Below are 19,541 nucleotides of genomic sequence, written 5' to 3'. Positions count from 1 at the left end.
GCTCCTAGCGTTGCAAGCACTTCACCACGTTCTTCCTTCAGGGACTATTGCGATTCAGACAGACAACATGTCGGTAGTCTGGTATATCAACAAACAGGGAGGAACCAGGTCTTACCCCCTTTGTCGAGAGGCCATGAGAGTCTGGGAATGGGCAATTTCCACCAAACGCACATTCCGGGAAAGTCCAACATCCTTGCGGACAAGCTCAGTCGCACCATCCTTTCTCCACACGAGTGGTCTCTCAATCCTCAAGTAGCGAAGAAGATTTTTGCCGTTTGGGGGCAACCCTGTTGCGATCTTTTTGCCTCTCCCTCAAACGCCAAATGCGACAATTTCTTCGCTCTGCTTCCCACCAGGGAGTTCGAGAGATGCTCTGGTGCATGCTTGGCCTCCCGGTCTCCTTTATGCCTACCCTCCACTTCCTCTGATGCAGAGGCTTCTGCAGAAAGCCAACAGTTTGGGGAGCAGAATGATTCTCATTGCCCGTTCTGGCCTCGACAACCTTGGTTCCCCTTCGTATGGTCTCACAAAATCAATCCACCCTGGATTCTGGATCCAATTTCGGATCTCATCTCCCACCCTCTGGAATGTCAGTTCCCAATCTGCGGACCCTGAAGTTGACAGCTTGGCTGCTCCAGTTCCATCCTTAATTAGGACTCCCGGTATCTCATCACCGGTCAAGGCCATTTTAGTGGCAGCTCATAAACCTTCCACAAGGCAGGTTTATCGGAGTAAATGGAAGAGATTCTCTATATGGGCAGTACAGAGAACTTTGGATCCTTTCTCGGCACCTATGTCAGCGGTGCTGGATTTTCTAACAGACCTCTTTCATCAAGGGGCTAGTTCTTCCACGATTAAGGTACAATTGGCAGCTATCTCGCATAATCACATTGGTCATGACACAGCTCCCCTTATGACGGCGAAATTATGCAAAACATTTCTCAAAGGAGTTTTTTTGTTGAGGCCTCCAGTCAAGGAGGTTGTACCACCCTGGGACTTGTCTTTAGTTCTGCAAGCCCTTACTGCTCCTCCCTTCGAGCCTGCAGCTTCTACTGATTTAAAGTTTCCTGGAAGACTGCCTTCCTGGTAGCTATCACTTCAGCCAGAAGAGTGTCTGAGCTTCAGGCTCTATGCGTCAAGCCGCCTTACCTTTCTTTCTTCCCTGATAGGGTGTGCCTCAGGACCAATCCTTCTTTTCTTCCGAAGGTCTCTTCTGAATCCAATATTAACCAGTCAATCAATTTACCTGTGTTTTTTCCCAAGTACTCAAACAAAGGAGAATACAAATTGCATTCCTTGGATGTTCATAGACAATTACGTTTTTATATTAACAGAACAGCTGGTCACAGGAAATCAGATCAGCTGTTCGTCTCCTTTGTTAAATTTGCTCTGGGTAAAGCAGTATCTAAAGTCACACTATCTAAGTGGATTGCTAATTGTATTCTGCAGGCATATGACACTTCAGGTAGACCTGCTCCTCAGAGGGTTACGGCTCATTCTACTAGGGCAGTTTCCACGTCAGCCGCCTTTAAGTCCCGTGTATCATTGGATGATATCTGCGCGGCAGCTACTTGGGCCTCGCCTCATACTTTTATTTCTCATTACAAGGTGGATGTTGTTTCTAGAGGAAGAGCATCCTTTGGCTCAGCGGTGCTCCGAAACATCCTTCCATGACGGCCCAAGATTCAGGTAGCTAGGGACTCTGTCCCACAGGTTGCAGGCGAATGAAGTCTGCCTACTTCAGATTTAGAAGTTATGTACTCACCATAGCGTTCCATCTGAGTAGGTGACTTCATTCGGATGTAACTCATCCCCTCCATCCCCCTGACCTTTATAGAGCGAGTATTTATGCTGTTTTAGTGTACTGTTGTCAGTATTTTGAGGCAAACTCAATCTGAGGTCAGTCAGGGCTTGGCAAGGGGTTATGGGTAAGAGGGAGGAGCTAGGAGCTCGGAGCCTAAGCTTTTGAATTGCCGGCTCGGATCCGAGGTCGGATCCGATACCCACAGGTTGCATCCGAATGAAGTCACCTACTCAGATGGAACGTTATGGTGAGTACATAACTTCTAATTTAAAGCTCTAGCTGAGAGAGTAGCAGAGGTGTAAACTTTTTTCCCCCATCTCTCTAAGGACCTGGATTCCCTTTCAGAAGGAATAGGGTTTTTTGCTGAGGTTGAGGCTACTGCCTTAGGCCCCTGGGATATAGTCTCAGGATCTGCAAGTGGGGCCTTGTATAGGTGGTGATGAGTGTCTGGCACCCTGTAAAATCTATCTGGTTTGGCAGGGGCTGGAGGTAAAGTATCAGGAGCGGTGCAAACATCATTAAATGCATCATCCACAACAGGCAGTACTGGAGGTATAGCTAAGGGCCTATGTTGTGGTAAGTGCAGAAATGTCCTAAGCCTTTTCTTGAATCTGAGAAATCTTGTCCCTGCCATTGGAATTGTTCTCTCATGGCATGTAAGGTTTCCCCAAAGGAAAATTCCTCTGGTGGAGAGGCAGATGGAATGGATTCTTCAGCATCTGAATCTTCATAAGTAGAAAAAGGAGCCTCTGGCTGGTCTGTAATGTCTGAGTCATCCGCAGAATCATCAGAGGACACTGGCTCGGGGGGCTCTGCCCTAGATCTCTTTTCTGGGGGCTGAGAGGCCCTGTCTGGGTGAGATTGGGATCCTCTAATTAAGGATATTAAATCCTCTGCCAGAGTAAGCATTTGTGAACTAGAAGTGGGCCTGTGTGAAAGAACTTAACAGGCACTGATTTAACAGTTTTGGCTGCTTTAGCCCTGGCAAAGGCCTTAATAGACATGGCTGCAGGAGGCCTAGCAGCACCACGTGCTGGGGTAGAGACATCCAAAGGGATGGTGTCTGATAAATCACTAGGAACCACAGTAGTAGGCAAAACTTCTGAGGCCGATTCAACTAAGGTAGCAGGAGCCTCAGTAGTAGTCATGGATTCGGCTGAAGATTGACCGGCTTTCTCGGTTTCGGCCGAAACCGAGACACTTGCGGCTTGCTTAACCGTGGATGTTCTTCATTCCACATTGCTGCAGTCCTAACAATTGGGGTAGTCCGCTGTCCAGTCGGCCCGAATACCAAAGTATATGGCTGACGTCGGTCACGGCGCATTAGACTGACGTCAGTACGTCAGGGTACTAATGCGCATGACCGACGTCATATCCTCAGTCTTTTTTGCCGCATGGTCCGATGCAGAAGCAATTTTGCGAGTGCAGGTTGGCGTTCTGAAAGTTTCTGAAGCCAGAGTTTCAGACCGAATCAAAGTTGGCTAAGTACCCCGTTGGGGAATATTTTGGTTTTTTCTTGCCTCAGTATTTAACCAGATGTCAGAAAAAGTGAATAACTGTATTTCTTGTGGGAAACAGATACCTCATAGGGATTACCATACTTTGTGTATACCTTGTTTAGGGCCTGAGCACGGCGCTGTTGGATGCCGCTCTTGTGCTAGATTTAACAAACGCACTATTAAGAGAAGGTTAGACTGTGCCAGGTTAGTGTTTGGGAAGTGTTGTAATTATAAAATGCCGTCGGATACTCCGACGCCGGCTTCGACTAAAACGCAAGGACAAAGCAGCAAAGCCTAGAGTGGAAGAACCGACAGTCCCAGGCGTCGGTTCTTTAGAGGGCTCAGTGGAGCCGGAGGTTTTGCCAGGTGTTTCTTTGGAGTCTCAGGGAGAGACTTTACTGTTACAGGATGTATCCTCTCAGGAAGTAGGCCAGGCTGAGGGGCTTCTCAGGTGGCTGTTCTTCCCTCTCTTCCTAAGGTGGTTAGAGCCTCCCTTCTGTTTCCAAGGCTTCTTTGAGGGCAGGCCAAGTTTTGCTTCAGTGGGGGTTTCTCCTAGTGCTTCAGGGTCTTTGCCTAAGAAACATATGCTTAAAATGGCAGAGGATTTGATTACTATGATAAGGGTTCTATGCCCCTCCTGATAAGAGGCCTAGGGTGGAACCTGAGTTTGAGAGTTTTGAGCAATGCTCGAGGCTTCTGAGTCTTGCTGAAGACTTGCAGGAGTTCCCTCCTTATTCTGATTCTGATGTGGATGATTCTACTCCTTCAGCTTCTCCTCCTGAGGATTTTTCATTTTCGGAGACTCTGCATTCCATGAGGGAGCATTTTAAATGGGAAGGTCAAGATTTCTCTGATTCCAGGAAAAGGCTTAGGGAATTCTTGTTTTTACCCCAGCATAGGCCTTTAGCTATACCTCCTGTTTTGAATGTGGTGGAAGATGTTTTTGCAGAGGCTTCCCTGAATCCTGATTCTTTGCCTCCTGCCCCAGTTAAACCGGATAGGTATTATAGGGTGCCTGACGCTCATAAGTATCTTTTTGAGTCCTAGGGCAGACCCGGAAACTCTCTCTCAGGGGCCTAAAGGTGTGAAGGCCTCAGTTGTTAAAAATCCTGTCCCTCCTGATAAAGAGGCAAGGGCTTTGGATAGATGGGGAAAGAAAGTGTATACTTCTTCCACTTTAGCCATGAGGGCGTTGAATTGTCAGTTTCACATGTTAAAATATCAGAATTATCTTCTTTCACAGTTGAAATCTAAGGTGGATGCTCTGGCGGAAGGTATTGAGTGTAAAGAGTTGCAGGATTTAGTTCATGTGTCTGAACAAGTGGGTAAACATTCCTTGCAATGTGGTTTTGATGCTGTGCAGGCCTCCTCCAGGGTGGCTGCCACTGGTTCTGTTCTTCGTAGGCACGCCTGGTTGAGAGATCAGAACTTAGCTGAGCATGTTAAGACAAGGATTTTGGATGCTCCTTTACAGTCTGATGTGTTGTTTGGTTCGCCTGTGGAAGCAGTTTTAAAGAAAATGGAGGACAAGGCTAAGTCTATGCAAACTGTTAAGGATTTTTTGCAGGTGCAGCCTCCAAAGTTTAGTAGAAATTGGCCTACTATGGGGTGGACTTATCCTGCTTATGATTCCCAGTCTAGGGGTAGGTCTAGGCGTGGTAGGGGCAGAGCTCAAGGTTCTTTTAGGCCTAGGACAGGAGTTCACCTGCTCAGACTTCTGGTGAGGGCAGGGGTCAGTCCTTTCGTAAGCAGACTCAATGACCTGCCTTTTCAGCTGCCAGTACCTTCTAGCCTGGCGGCACCTCTAGGAGGAAGACTGTCTCTTTTCAAAGAAAATTGGGATTTAATTACCCAAGACAAATGGGTTCTGGATATCATTCACCACGGTTACAGGTTTTATTTCCATACCTTGCCTCCTTTCAAAGGCATGCCAGACATTCCTCCTCTACAAAGAACAGAGGCTCGCAAACAAATTTCTCTGTTACTCCAAATAGGAGCCATTCAGTCAGTTCCTGTGCCAGAAAGGGGCCTAGGATTTTATTCTCGCCTGTTCCTAGTACCAAAGAAGGGGAACACGTGGAGACCAATTTTGGATTTATCTATCCTCAACACTTATCTGGACATTCCAAAGTTCAAAATGTTGACGTTACAACAGCTTTTTACCTCTACTGGGCAAAGATCACTGGATGGTAACTTTAGATCTCAAGGAAGCTTACCTTCATGTGCCTATAAGACTAAATTGCAGAAAGTATCTGCGTTTTCGAACTGGAAATTCTCATTATCAGTTCTCTGCATTGCCCTTTGGCTTATCTACTGCGCCCAGAGTATTCACAAAGGTTCTGGCTCCAGTGATAGCTTACTTCAGGCTAAAAGGAATTCAAATCTATCCTTACTTGGACGATTGCCTGATTCTGGCTCAAGAAAAGGAAGACCTTCTACAGCATTTGGAATATGTCATAGCAGTGCTAAGATGCCTAGGGTATTCTGTGAACGAAATAAAGTCCAGTCTAGTACCCTCTCAAGACATGTGCTTTCTGGGTGTGAGACTGAATACAGCAGCCCAGATGGCATTTCTAACCCCGGACAAACAAAAGAATCTTTCCAGTTACTTCCATCAATTATCTCTTCAGTCCGGGCTGACTGCAAGGACAGTCCTTCAAGCCTTAGGGTTCATGGCATCTTGTATTCTGGTGCTTCCCAATGCCAAACTGCATATGAGGAAGCTACAATGGTATCTCAAAATCTATGGACACAGCACTGCCAGGATTTGGACACTGTCATTCAAATAATACCTTGCATTCAAAAGGAATTTTTGTGGTGGGCTCAGGAATGTCACCTAAACAAGGGACTCTCTGTGACCCGGCCAGAGGCAAGTCAGATTCTAACGACAGATGCCTCAGACATTGCTTGGGAGCTCATCTAGATGGAAAGTGGATACAAGACAAGTGGCCTGCCAGACTACAGCATCTACATATCAACATGAAAGAGATGTTAGCAGTCCAGTTTGCATTAATGGCTTTCAAGGAGTTACTTCTTCCAGGGCAGGTGTTGATTCTAACAGACAACACAACTGTCATGTGGTACATCAACAAACAAGGGGAACACATTCTTACCCATTGTGCAGGCAAGCAATGATTTTATGGGAGACTGCGCTCAGCTTGCAACTAACTCTTCAGGCAAGGTTTCTGCGGAGCACAGAACTCCTTAGCAGATGTGTTAAGCAGACAAATCATGGATCCCCACGAGTGGAAACTGGATCTTCATGTATTTCAAAAATTGACAGTGTCATGGGGAACTCCAGACATAGATCTGTTCGCTTCTCCACTAAACCACCAGCTGCCAAAGTTTTGCACGAAGGAATTTCATCACACAGCTTGGAAAGTGGATGCTCTTTCTTTCAGTTGGAAAAATCTTCATGTGTATGCTTTTCCACCTCTGCCTCTTCTCCCAAAGGTGCTTCTAAAGGTCAGACAAGACAAGCCAAGGATGATTTTAATAGCTCCAGATTGGCCTCGGCAGCACTGGTACCCATTACTGAGGAGTCTGGTAAGGAAGCCTCCATGGCCTTTACCCTTGATTCCACACCTATTGTCTCAGAGGGACGGTCATCTGATCAATGTCAAGCTTCAAACTCTTCATCTAACAGCCTGGCATATTCTGTTTTGAACGACAGCAGGTCTCAACTTCCTCAGCAAGTTTTAAATGTGATTATGGAAGCCAGGAGACCTAGTACAAGGAAAGTGTATGAAAAATGGAAGAGATTTTTGTTTTGGAGTGCAGCAAACAATTTGGAGATTTCTGAGCCTAATTTGAGTGTGGCTCTTCAATATCTTACTGAGTTATTGGACAAAGGTTTGTCTTTCTCTTCCATTAAGATTCATGCTGCAGCAATATCAGCTCACTATGATTGTGACCCACCATTGTTTTCACATCCTTTGTTCAAGCAATTTCTTAGAGGGGCAAAGAATATAAGACCCCCACGTAGAGCTCCTACTCCTGCTTGGGATCTCAATTTTGTGTTGGAGAAACTTACTCTACAACCTTTTGAGCCTCGGCTACTGCTGAACTGAAATACTTGTCATGGAAGACTGCTTTTTTGTTGGCCATTACTTCTGCAAGAAGGGTTTCTGAGTTACAGGCCCTTATGGCGGTTGAGCCTTTTTTGATTTTTCATAAGGATAGGGTATCATTACGTACTAATCCTTCCTTTATGCCTAAGGTGGTTTCTAGTGTGGCTTTAAACCAAACTATTCATTTGCCTACTTTCTATGCAGATCCCCAAAATAAAGGGAAAAGATTTTGCACACTTTAGATGTACACAGGCAATTGCGTTATTATTTAAGCAGGACTAAGGATTTTAGGCAGTCTCAGCAGTTGTTTGTTTCTTTTGCTTTGAGTTCGCAGGGCAAGCCTGTGTCAAAACAAACTATTTCTAGGTGGATTGGGTTTTGCATTGCATTTTGTTATTCCCATCATGGCAAAGAGATTCCAGCTGGGATTAGGCCTCATTCCACTAGGGCTACTGCCACTTCAACAGCATTTCTAAGGGGTGGCAACTAAGGATATTTTGGAGGCAGCTACTTGGAGTTCAGTGCATACTTTCTCTAAGCATTACCACCTTCCTCTCTACTCTAAGTCTAGGGCTGGTTTTGCCACAGCTATTTTGCAAGGCATGTTATCAGCTCCTGCTTCCTTATGATTTGCCAGCCTCCCTTACCTCTGCTTTGGGATTCTACCCAATTGTTAGGACTGCAGCAATGTGGAATGAAGAACATAGTACAGTTTTGTACCTACCATAAATGTAGATGTTCGAGGATCCACATTGCTGCAGTCCAATTTACCCTCCCTCCTTCCCCTCTGTGTTTAGGGGTGGTTGTGTAGGTGAGATTATATTCTGGTACCTTTGTATATATTGTATATATTTTTGGTGCAGGTATGTTTGGTGTGTTTTGGTATTGGCCTTGTCTTTTTACGGTCTTCTGACATCTGGGGCAAGAAAAGACTGAGGATATGACGTCGGTCATGCGCATTAGTACCCTGACGTACTGATGTCAGTCTAATGGCCCGTGACCGACGTCAGCCATATACTTTGGTATTCGGGCCGACTGGACAGCGGACTACCCAATTGTTAGGACTGCAGCAATGTGGATCCTCGAACATCTACATTTATGGTAGGTACAAAACTGTACTTTTCAGCCGAAACCGCGGACCGCGAGTGTCTGTCTTTTTCTTTGCGTTTTTTAACAATTTGGGTAGTCGGAGGATCTGACGGCATAATGTACGCAAAATCTGAGCCGAAAACTGTTCAGCAAACTCCGACCGACGCCTAAGCGTCGTCGGTTGAAGGAAGCACAGGCGAACAGGCTGCTACGTGGTCTGGGCCTAAGCAAGGCAGGCAGTAAGAGTGGAAATCTTTATGAGGTATTTGTTTCCCACAAGTTAAACAGTTATTGACTTTTTCTGACATCGGCTGAGGCAAGAAAGAGTCCCCAACTGGGTACTTAGCTTTTTAGAAGTCTTCGAAGTAGTATTCGGTAGTAGTAATCTCTGGATCTGACCGACCGGCACTTGCGAACAGCTTCTGCTTCGGGCGCCACGCGGCAAGAAAGACTGAGGAAAATGGCGTCGGCTGATGCCCTTTATACCCGAAGACCAGCAGAGATGACGTCGGGTGAAGTGCGACATCAGCCAAAGCCGGACCCAGACTTTGGAATCCGGCCGACCGAAGGGCTGCCTGACGACAGGACAACCCATTTGTTATGACTGCAGATGCATCCTTGAAGGACATCTTTCTTTATTCTCAAAAAATTGGCACAACATTACAAGGGACACATGGACACTGCAAGTAATAGACAAAGGATACAGGTTCCATTTCCACACATTGCCAAAAAGAAAAGGAATGCCAGACCTGCCACCAAATCAGAGGGCAGAGGCTTTGAAGCAAATTACCAAATTAATACAAATGAAAGCCATAGAAAAGGTACCGCTTTCAGAACAAGGCCAATGATTTTACTCCAGATTATTCCTTGTTCCAAGAAAAGAAAATCAATGGAGGCCTATTCTCAACTTGTCCACACTGAATACTTACCTCATTGTGCCAAAATTCAAAATGCTGACTCTACAGCAACTCCTTCCCATGCTGGGCAAGGAGTCTTGGCTGGTGACTCTAGACATCAAGGAGGCATACCTGCATGTCCCTATTCGACAAAGTTGCAGAAGACACCTCAGATTTCTTGCAGGGTCAGAGCATTATCAATTCTCAGCATTGCCCTTTGGCTGATCTACTGCGCCCAGAGTATTCACAAAATACCTGGCATCAGTAATTGCACACTGCAGACTTCAGGGGATTCAAATCTACCCATATCTGGACGACTGCCTTATACAAGCGGACAACAAGAAAATCTTGTTAAAGGACTTGGACTATGCCATCCACCTACTACAGGCCTTGGGATATACAGTCAACATCCAAAAATCAAGACTTGTTCCATCCCAAAGAATAACCTTTCTGGGTGCGGATCTAGACACAACCACCCAAATGGCCTTTCTCACAGAAGAAAAACAAAACAACTACGGATTACTTCAAGAATCTGACAAGACAAACTCAGCTGACTGCAAGGAAAATCCTGCAGGCCCTGGGTTACATGGCATCTTGCATTCTTCTGATTCCGCAAGCAAGGCTGCATATGAGAAAATTACAATGGTACCTAAGGAGTTTATGGACTCAGCACAGTCACAGCTTAGAAACTTTGATCCCACTCATTCCATGCCTTCAAAAGGAATTTCTGTGGTGGGCTCAAGCCTGCCAGTCGAACAGCGGGTTGCCCTTCAGCAAACCAAGTGCCAACCAAACCATCACCACGGACGCTTCAGACCGAGGTTGGGGAGCACACATGGAGGACAAATGTATCCAAGGGCTATGGTCACAAAGAGAGCTGCGCATGCACATAAACCAAAAGGAAATGCTGGCAGTGATACACGCAATCGAGGCCTTCAAACCTTTCCTTCATCAAGGCCACCTGCTCATAAGGACAGACAACACCACAGTTGTGGTACATAAACAAGCAAGGAGGCACCCAGTCCTACCCTCTATGCAGACTGGCAATGAATCTATGGGAACTTTCCTTGAAACTCAATATACAGCTGCAGTCCCAGTTCGTGCCAGGGAAAGACAATATACTGGCAGACAGCTTAAGCAGAACTACCATGGATGCACACGAATGGATGCTGCACCCAGACATCTTCTTACTCATAACACAATCATCGGGAAGGCCTGAAATAGATCTGTTCGCCTCCCCCCACAATCATCAACTGAAGACATTCTGCTCAAGGACATACCACCCACAAGCATGGAAAGTGGACGCTCTCTCTTTCAGCTGGAAAGCTCTAACCGTCTGTGCTTTCCCACCTCTCCCATTAACGACCAAGGTTTTACTGAAGATCAGGGCAGAGCAGCCCAGAGTGATTCTGATAGCCCCAAACTTGCCAAGGCAGCACTGGTACCCATTGTTAAAGAGCATGTCACAGACGAAACCGTGGCCTCTCCCCCTATGGCCACTTCTACTGACGCAGCACAATTTCAAGACTCTGCATTCCAACCTGAAAACCTTGCAACTAACTGCCTGGAAAACACCATGACTCCTCCTCAGGATAACTTATCCCAGAGAGTGAAGGATATTATTATGGAAGCTCGCCGGCCTTCCACAAGGAAGGCATATTCAGCAAAATGGAAAAGATTTCACACTTGGAACACAACAAAAGGCCTAGATGTGACAGTGCTAAACATGGCACATATACTGGAATCCTTGGCAGAATTGTTCCACAATGGCCTGTCTTACTCTTCCATTAAGATACATGCCTCAGCAATTTCAGCAAAATACAATGTTAATCCATCTGTCTTCTCGCATCCTCTCCTAAGACAGTTTCTAAGAGGAATCAAAAACATCAATCCTCCAAGGAAACCACCTTTACCTACTTGGGACCTTAACTTTGTGCTGGAAAAACTAACACTTCCTCCATTTGAACCAGCAGCATCGGCGGATCTACAGTTTCTGTCTTGAAAAACTGCATTCCTTCTGGCCATAACCTCAGCAAGAAGAGTATCTGAGTTACAAGCTTTAATGGCAGTGCAGCCATTTCTTATCTTTCATCAAGACAGAGTTTCTTTGAGGACCAATCCTATATTTATGCCAAAGGTGGTATCCAGGGTATCCTTGAACCAAGCAATTCACTTGCCTACATTCTTCCCAAAACCACAAAATAAAGGGGAGAAACTTCTGCACACCCTAGACATACACAGACAGTTGCGCTACTACTTGGACAGAACTAAAAGTTACAGAAAGACTGACCAATTGTTTGTAACATATGCTGCTGGGGCACAAGGAAAAGCAATTTCCAAACAGACAATTTCAAAATGGATAGGAAATTGCATTCGTTTTTGTTACTCCTTTCATGGAAAAACTGTGCCAGCAAACATTAGACCTCATTCCACGAGAGCCACAGCCACCACCACAGCCTTCCAAAGAGGGGTGGCTACCAAGGACATTTTAGAAGTTGCTACATGGAGCTCCGTGCATACATTTGCCAAGCATTACAATTTACTTTTATACTCCAGATCCAGAGCAGGCTTTGCTACAACAGTCCTGCAGGGTATATCAACTATACCATCCTTTACTTAGTTCCTCCACCCCCAGATTGGCTATGGTATTCTACCCATATGTGATGACTGCAGATGCATCCTTGAAGGACATAGTACAGTTTTGTACCTACCATAAATGTAGATGTCTGATAGGTATGCATCTGCAGTCAGGTTTACCCTCCCTCCTTCCCCTCTGTGGTATTCGTAGGGTGCTTACCCCTTTATTAGCTAGCTGGGGGATCTATTATGGTGTATTTGTTTGTGTGTATATATATATATATATATATATATATATATATATATATATATATATATCTTTTTGCAAATGTTTGGAATTTATTGCAGTTCTCCAAATTTAGCCTTCCTAGAGGGCACCTGGCATCTGGGGCAAGAAAAACTGAGGAAGATGGCGTCGGCTGATACTTTTATACCCCAGACGCTCTGACGTCGGGGAAAGTGCAACATCAGCCGAGGCCAGACCCAGACTTTGGAATCCGGCCGACCGAAGGGCTGCCTGAGGCAGGACAACCCATATGTGATGACTGCAGATGCATACCTATCGGACATCTACATTTATGGTAGGTACAAAACTGTACTTTTTTGTCCTTCCTCTAACTTGCAACAAAGGTATATTGTGTGCATGTCATTTGAAGTGTGTGCACCATGCGCAATGCAACACAAGATGTTAAGAGCAGCTGTGAGAGAGGGGGTACATTGACATTTACACCTTTTCAAAAGACACTTGCTTAAAGATCAAGTGAATGTCATAAGTGTTCATGTCTGACTTTTTTTCCTTTTCACGCAAGTTACAAAATGTATTGTTGGGACTTCAGTCTGTTCATGATTGTTTAAGGTTTCATGTAAAGGAATTCATATGTTTTAACAAAATATTTTAATGTGTTTTTTTTTCCCTTCAGCACTGGTTCAGCCCCCGATGTCAACTGCTCAGACTGGTCTTATTCTTCCAATGAGTTCTGTTCCTGTTCCAGCTTCAGTTGCCCCACCAAGCATTCCAGGTGGTGGAATGTTTAGTCCTACAGCAAGCAGCCAGGAGTCAGAAAGTAAATTGCCACAACTGGCAGATAGCCAGCCTTCAACCACTGAAAGTCTGACAGACTCTGGTAAGACAGCAATGACTCCTGTTTCTTCATAATTAGTTGGAAGTGTAAATGTCACAATGTTGATGACTTTTAATATTTTCATTTCTGTCAGTTATGCATGCATATAGAATGACCTGTACTCCATAGTACATTAAAATTCACCTGATAACAAGTGAAAGTACCGAAGCTTTCTGTTGACTGGAGGATATGCTAGGTTCAGTCCTGGTGCCTTCAAGGATCAACTGCAGCTTTCTGTAAAGTTATTAGTCAGGAACACAGTAAAACTCAAAACTGTTTTTCTGTGCAGATACCCTCAAGACAACAGATGGCACATGCAAAGCAATGTGTTGTGTGACATTTGAAGTATGATAAATGGAAATTTTACTTAAAGAACTTTTTTTTTTTTTTTGCGAAACCTGACACTTTTTTTCAGGCTGTACAAACTGATTATATGCCATGTAAATGAGACTCCCATGTCTCTGTGCTTTTGTCATCCTAGAAGATCAGTTGCTTTTGTCATCCTAGAAGATCAGTTTTTAAACCCATGTACTGTCTGATTATGTAGACCTAACGCAGACTGTAAAATAAAAGGTGACACTGTGCTGAAACGCACAAAACAAAGCTCATCCCTTTCCATATTCAAGTGCAACTTGGATCTGTGGATGGGAAGTGGAAAATGTACTGTCCTGTGAAGTACTAGTGAACAATGACAGCTCCTTAATGTTGTATCCCATGCATGGTTCCATTCAAATTATCTATGATGTGATCTTAGTTGTCGCTAGGGGTAATGTGTATAATTATTAACCATAGGATGGGTAAAGCCAATCTTACACCAAATATGAGTGGTTAATTCAGCCAAAAGGGATATTGGCTAAGCTTAAAATGGCTTACAAAGCAGCTTGCCTAGTATTTGTATATGAGCCTGTGAAGCTAATTGCATAAAGAGGCAAGCATTAATGTTCTTGAGGGCAAAAAGGCTTGCTTTCAAGTCGTCTTTTCTTTTCTGCAACCAGTGATTCGGTCCTTGCTTCTTTTTAAGACCATTAACTTCAATCCTGGCATCAATGTCAAAGGATGCTGGGAATTTGGACATGGGCTTCTTTTTGGGGGCAGGGGGACTTGATGATTTGGGATGCATCTGTTGTCCTCCCCTGTAGCTGGTAAGCACTGTGTAGTGCTAGCTGCATTAAACCACAGTGTGATATGTATCCTTCCACAAACCTGATATAATTAGCCAGAGTGCTCGCATTCCTTGATGGAGTTTAAGCTTCTGAGTCCTTATGTCCTGGAACATGCATCTGAATTCTGCAGTGGGATGAAACCTTTTCTCTGAATTAGGCCTCCCATTTCACACTGTTGTTTCCCAAACCACAAATTAAAGAGGAAACAATCCTTCAATTCTCCTAGATGTTCACAGACAACTGGGGGTACTACATGGATAGGACAAAAGATTGTAGAAAATCTCACCAGCTCTTTGTGGCCTTTGCAGAGAATAAGAAAGTTTTACCCATCTCAAAGCAAATCACCTGTAAGATGGACTGCCCTAAGGACGGCGCAGTAGTGCAGCGGTAGCATTGTCACCTCACGGCAAGAAGATGTTCATCGTGTTACACTGCTGCAGTCATTACACTTGGGTTATCTTGCCGTCAGGCGGTCCCGCAGTCGGCCTGAGTTCCGAAGTCTTGGTCCGGCGTCGGTTGCTGTCGCTTCTTCCCTGACGTCAGTGCGCCAGGGGTATACAAGATGCATCCGACGCCATTTTCTTCTGTCTTTGTTGCCGCGCGGTGCCCGAAGCAGAAGCAGTTCGCAAGTGCCGGTCGGCTGACTCCTAAGATTTTCGAAGTCGAATTTCAGATCCGAAGTCTTCAATAAAGCTAAGTACCCCGTTGGGGAAATTTTTTTTTTGCCTCAGACCGATGTCAGAAAAAGTTAATAATTGTATTTCTTGTGGGAAGCAAATACCTCATAAGGACTTCTACTCTTACTGTATTCCATGCCTAGGCCCTGATCACAACGTCACTAGTCGGTTTTGTGCTAGATTTAACAAACGCACAATAAAAAGATGTTTTGATTTTGCTTTGCACTACTTTGGCCGAAGGTTCAATTATACGATGCCGTCGGATCAGCCGACGACCTCAATATCGAAAAAACGCAAAGACAAGGATAAAGACAGGCATCCGAGGTCCAAAACCGACGACGAAACCTCTTCTAGGCCAGCCGCTGGTTCTCAGTGAGGCGCTTTCACAGCCCCTGACACCCGCTACCTCAGAGCCACAGGCCGCTTCCGACTCCCACGTGGAGACATCTAGGCCTCTGGAAACTCAAGGTGTTGGGCCTACGGAAACTAATCCCTCAGATGGGTCCGGAGCCGCTGAGCAGGCATCGGCTTCTGAGGGTGTTTTCAGACCTTCACAACTTACCATTAAAACAGCAGCCAAGACAAAGGTACCATTAAAGACAAAGAAACGAGTACAGCATTCTCCTGGACAGTCCTCCATGCCTAAGAAACAGATGCTTAAAATGGCCGAAGACCTCATTACTCTAATCAGAGGTTCCCATCCCCCTCCTGAGAAAAGGCCTAGGCAGGATACAGACTATGACTCCTCTGATCAGGTTTCCATTTCCTCTGATTCCTCTTCAGACCAGGGATACTCTCTACCTCCCTATGAGGACTCTGATGCTGAAGAATCCATCCCTTCAGCCTCTCCTCCTGAGGATTATTCTTTTGGGGAAACTTTACATACCATGAGGGAGCATTTCCATTGGGAAAGCCAGGATTACTCAGAATCCAAGAAAAGGCTCAGGGATTTCCTCTTATTACCTCAAATAGACCAGCCACCCAACCTCAGCTTTGGGATTCTACCCAAATGTAATGACTGCAGCAGTGTAACACGATGAACATAGTACAGATGTCCTTCAAGGATGCATCTGCAGTCCTTACAAATGGGTTGTCTTGTCGTCAGGCAGCCCTTCGGTCGGCCGGATTCCAAAGTCTGGGTCTGGCCTCGGCTGATGTCGCACTTCACCCAACGTCGTAGCTGCAGTTATTCGGGTATAAAGGTATCAGCCGACGCCATCTTCCTCAGTCTTTCTTGCCGCGTGGCACCCGAAGCAGAAGCTGTTCGCAAGTGCCGGTCGGTCAGAACCAGAGATTACTACTACCGAAGACTTCTAAAAAGCTAAGTACCCCGTTGGGGACTCTTTCTTGCCTCAGCCGATGTCAGAAAAAGTGAATAACTGTTTAACTTGTGGGAAACAAATACCTCATAAAGATTTCCACTCTTACTGCTTACCTTATTTAGGCCCAGACCACGACGTAGCAGCTTGTCTAGCCTGTGCTTCTTTCAACTGGCGGACGCTTAGACGTCGGTCGGAATTTGCTGAGGAGTTTTTCGGCTCCGCTTTTGCTTACATTATGCCGTTGGATACTCCGACTACACAAATATCTAAAAAGCGCAAGGAAAAGGACCGACACTCGCGGTCCGCGGTTTCGGCCGAAACCGCGGTTAAGCCAACCGCGAGTGTCTCGGTTTCGGCTGAAACAGAGTCCACGGTTCTTCCTTCGGCCGAAAGCTTGCCTCCTACCGAGGCCTCATCCAGCATGGCTGAATCTGCTACTGAAATCCCACCCGCTCTTGCAGGTTCACAGGATTTATCTGATACTATCCCTTTGGATATTTCTACCCCTGCACGTGGAGCTGCTAGGCCACCTGCATCCATGTCGATTAAGGCCTTTGCCAGGGCTAAAGCAGCAAAATCTACCAAAACTGTGCCTGCTAAGACCCCCTCTCACAGGCCTAGCTCTAGTTCACAAATGCTTAGTCTAGCAGAGGATCTCATTTCTTTGATCCGGGGATCCCAACCTCACCCAGACAGGGCCTCTCACCCACCTCCAGAGAAGAGGCCTAGAGTAGAGCCCCCTGAGCCAGTTTCTTCAGATGACTCCTCTGATGAATCAGATAATTCAAACCCTCCAGAGGGCCCTTTTTCTCCTTATGAGGACTCTGATGCAGAAGAATCCATTCCTTCTGCCTCTCCGCCTGAGGAATTTTCTTTTGGGGAAACCTTGCATGCTATGAGGGAACAATTTCAATGGCAGGGCCAGGATTTTTCAGACTCTAGGAAAAGGCCTAGAACCTTGTTGCATTTGCCACAGCATAGGCCTTTAGCCATTCCTCCAGTACTTACTGATGTCCTTCATGGATGCATCTGCAGTCATAACAACTGGGTTGTCCTGTCGTCAGGCAGCCCTTCAGTCGGCCGGATTCCAAAGTCCGGGTCCGGCTTCGGCTGATGTCGCACTTCACCCAACGTCATCTCTGCTGGTCTTCGGGTATAAAGGCATCAGCGGCGCCATTTCTTCAGTCTTTCTTGCCGTGGCGCCGAAGCAGAAGCTGTTCGCAAGTGCCGGTCGGTCGGATCCAGAGATTACTACTACCGAATACTACTTCGAAGACTTCTAAAAGCTAAGTACCCCGTTGGGGACTCTTTCTTGCCTCAGCCGATGTCAGAAAAAGTCAATAACTGTTTAACTTGTGGGAAACAAATACCTCATAAAGATTTCCACTCTTACTGTTTGCCTTGTCTAGGCCCACACTACAGGGTACCAGACACCCATCATCACCTATACAAGGCCCCACTTGCAGACCCCGAAACTATATCCCAGGGGCCTAAGGCAGTAGCCTCGACCACAGCAAAAAATCCTATTCCTTCTGAAAGGGAAGCCAGGTCTTTAGACAGATGGGGCAAAAAGGTTTACACCTCAGCTACTCTCTCAGCCAGAGCTTTAAACTGTCAGTTTCACATGATACAATACCAAGAGTTTATGCTTGATCAGTTAACTAAAAAGCTATCCTCTGATGACTCTATAGATAAGAAATATGTATTAGAGATGGTAAATAACATACAACAGGTTAGTAACCATTCACTGAAATGTGGCTATGATGCACTGGAGGCTTCATTTAGATCAGCCATGACTGGCACAGTGATAAGAAGACATGCATGGCTGAAGGAACAGGTCTTACGGATCATGTTAAAGCTAAGTTATTAGATGCTCCTATGGATAAGGCCAGTTTGTTTGATGCACTGCCCAGCAGGTAATGAAGAAAATGGAAGAAAAGGCAAAATCTGTCCAAACAGTAAAAGATTTCTTGCAGGTTCAGCCCCCAAGGTTTAGCAGGAACTGGCCTGCCAAAACTGGTCCTTTCCTGACTCCACAAGATCCCAAAGGGGCAGGAATAGACGTTCCAGAGGCAGAAATCAATCCAGAGGGGGTGCCTACAGAGGACGACAGTGGCAAGGTAATAACAGAGGCACAGACACAGCCACTACCACTACAACAACACAACAACAGTGACTTGATTCTAACTCCGCCTACCAGGGAACAAATAGCAGCACCATTAGGCGGAAAATTAACCTTATTTTCAAAGAACTGGCACTATATCACAAAAGACACGTGGATTTTGCAAACCATAGACCAAGGTTACCGGTTCCACTTCCACACTTTACCAGTCAAAAGAGGAATGCCAAACCTGCCTCCAAATCAAAAACCAGAAGCTCTACAACAGATAATGCAATTAACAAAGATGAGAGCTGTGGAAAGAGTTCAAGAACAGAACAAGGCAAAGGATTTTACTCCAGACTATTCCTAGTTCCAAGAAAGGAAAAAAGTTGGAGACCTATTCTCGACCTGTCCACCTTAAATACATACATCATTGTCCCAAAATTCAAAATGCTGACTCTACAGCAACTTCTTCCCATGCTGGGCAAGGAGTGTTGGCTGGTAACTCTAGATCTCAAGGAGGCATACCTGCACGTCCCCATCCGACCAATTTGCAGAAGATACCTCAGATTTCTTGCAGGATCAGAGCACTATCAATTCTCAGCATTGCCCTTTGGCTTATCTACTGCGCCCAGAGTATTCACAAAATGCCTGGCATCAGTGATCGCCACTGCAGACTACAGGAATTCAAATTTATCCATACCTGGACGACTGTCTGCTACAAGGGGACAACCCAAGCAAGCTGACAACAGATTTACAAAGGGTCATTTACTTGCTACAAGCTCTGGGATACACAGTCAATTTACAAAAGTCAAGGCTGATACCATCCCAAACAAGGACATTCTTGGGCGCGGAATTGGACACAGTAAAACAAATGGCATTCCTAACTACAGAAAACAAAAGAACTCCCTCTTTACTTCTTGGCACTAACAAGACGGAACAAGCTAACAGCAAGAAACGTTCTGCAGGCCCTGGGCTTCATGGCATCATGCATAATCTTAGTTCCACATGCCAGGCTACATATGAGAAAACTACACTGGTACCTAAAGAATTTATGGTCCCAACACAGGCACAGCCTAGAAGCAGAAATTCCACTAATACCATGCCTAAAACAGGAGTTCCTATGGTGGGCTCAAGCATGCCAGTCAAACCCAGGCCTACCCTTTCACAACTATCAAGCAAGCCAAACCATCACAACAAACGCCTCAGACCTAGGATGGGG

At 45.6% G+C, this 19,541-nt stretch overlaps 1 protein-coding gene across 1 annotated transcript in view; it reads left to right on the top strand.

Moving 5' to 3' along the window:
• The window catches only part of SCAF8 (SR-related CTD associated factor 8), a 1,875,331-nt gene that overhangs the window by 1,774,402 nt on the left and 81,388 nt on the right, over window positions 1–19,541 (top strand). Inside the window, exon 21 of the mRNA XM_044063383.1 lies at window positions 12,856–13,059. Within this exon, the coding sequence (XP_043919318.1) occupies window positions 12,856–13,059 (204 nt within the window). The remainder of the gene's footprint in view (window positions 1–12,855; window positions 13,060–19,541) is intronic.

Source organism: Protopterus annectens, chromosome 1.part0 (assembly GCF_019279795.1).
Source record: "Protopterus annectens isolate FY-2018-M chromosome 1.part0, PAN1.0, whole genome shotgun sequence".
NCBI classification, from domain to species: Eukaryota; Metazoa; Chordata; order Ceratodontiformes; family Protopteridae; genus Protopterus; species Protopterus annectens.
This window is presented reverse-complemented; position numbering and strand designations above follow the sequence as displayed.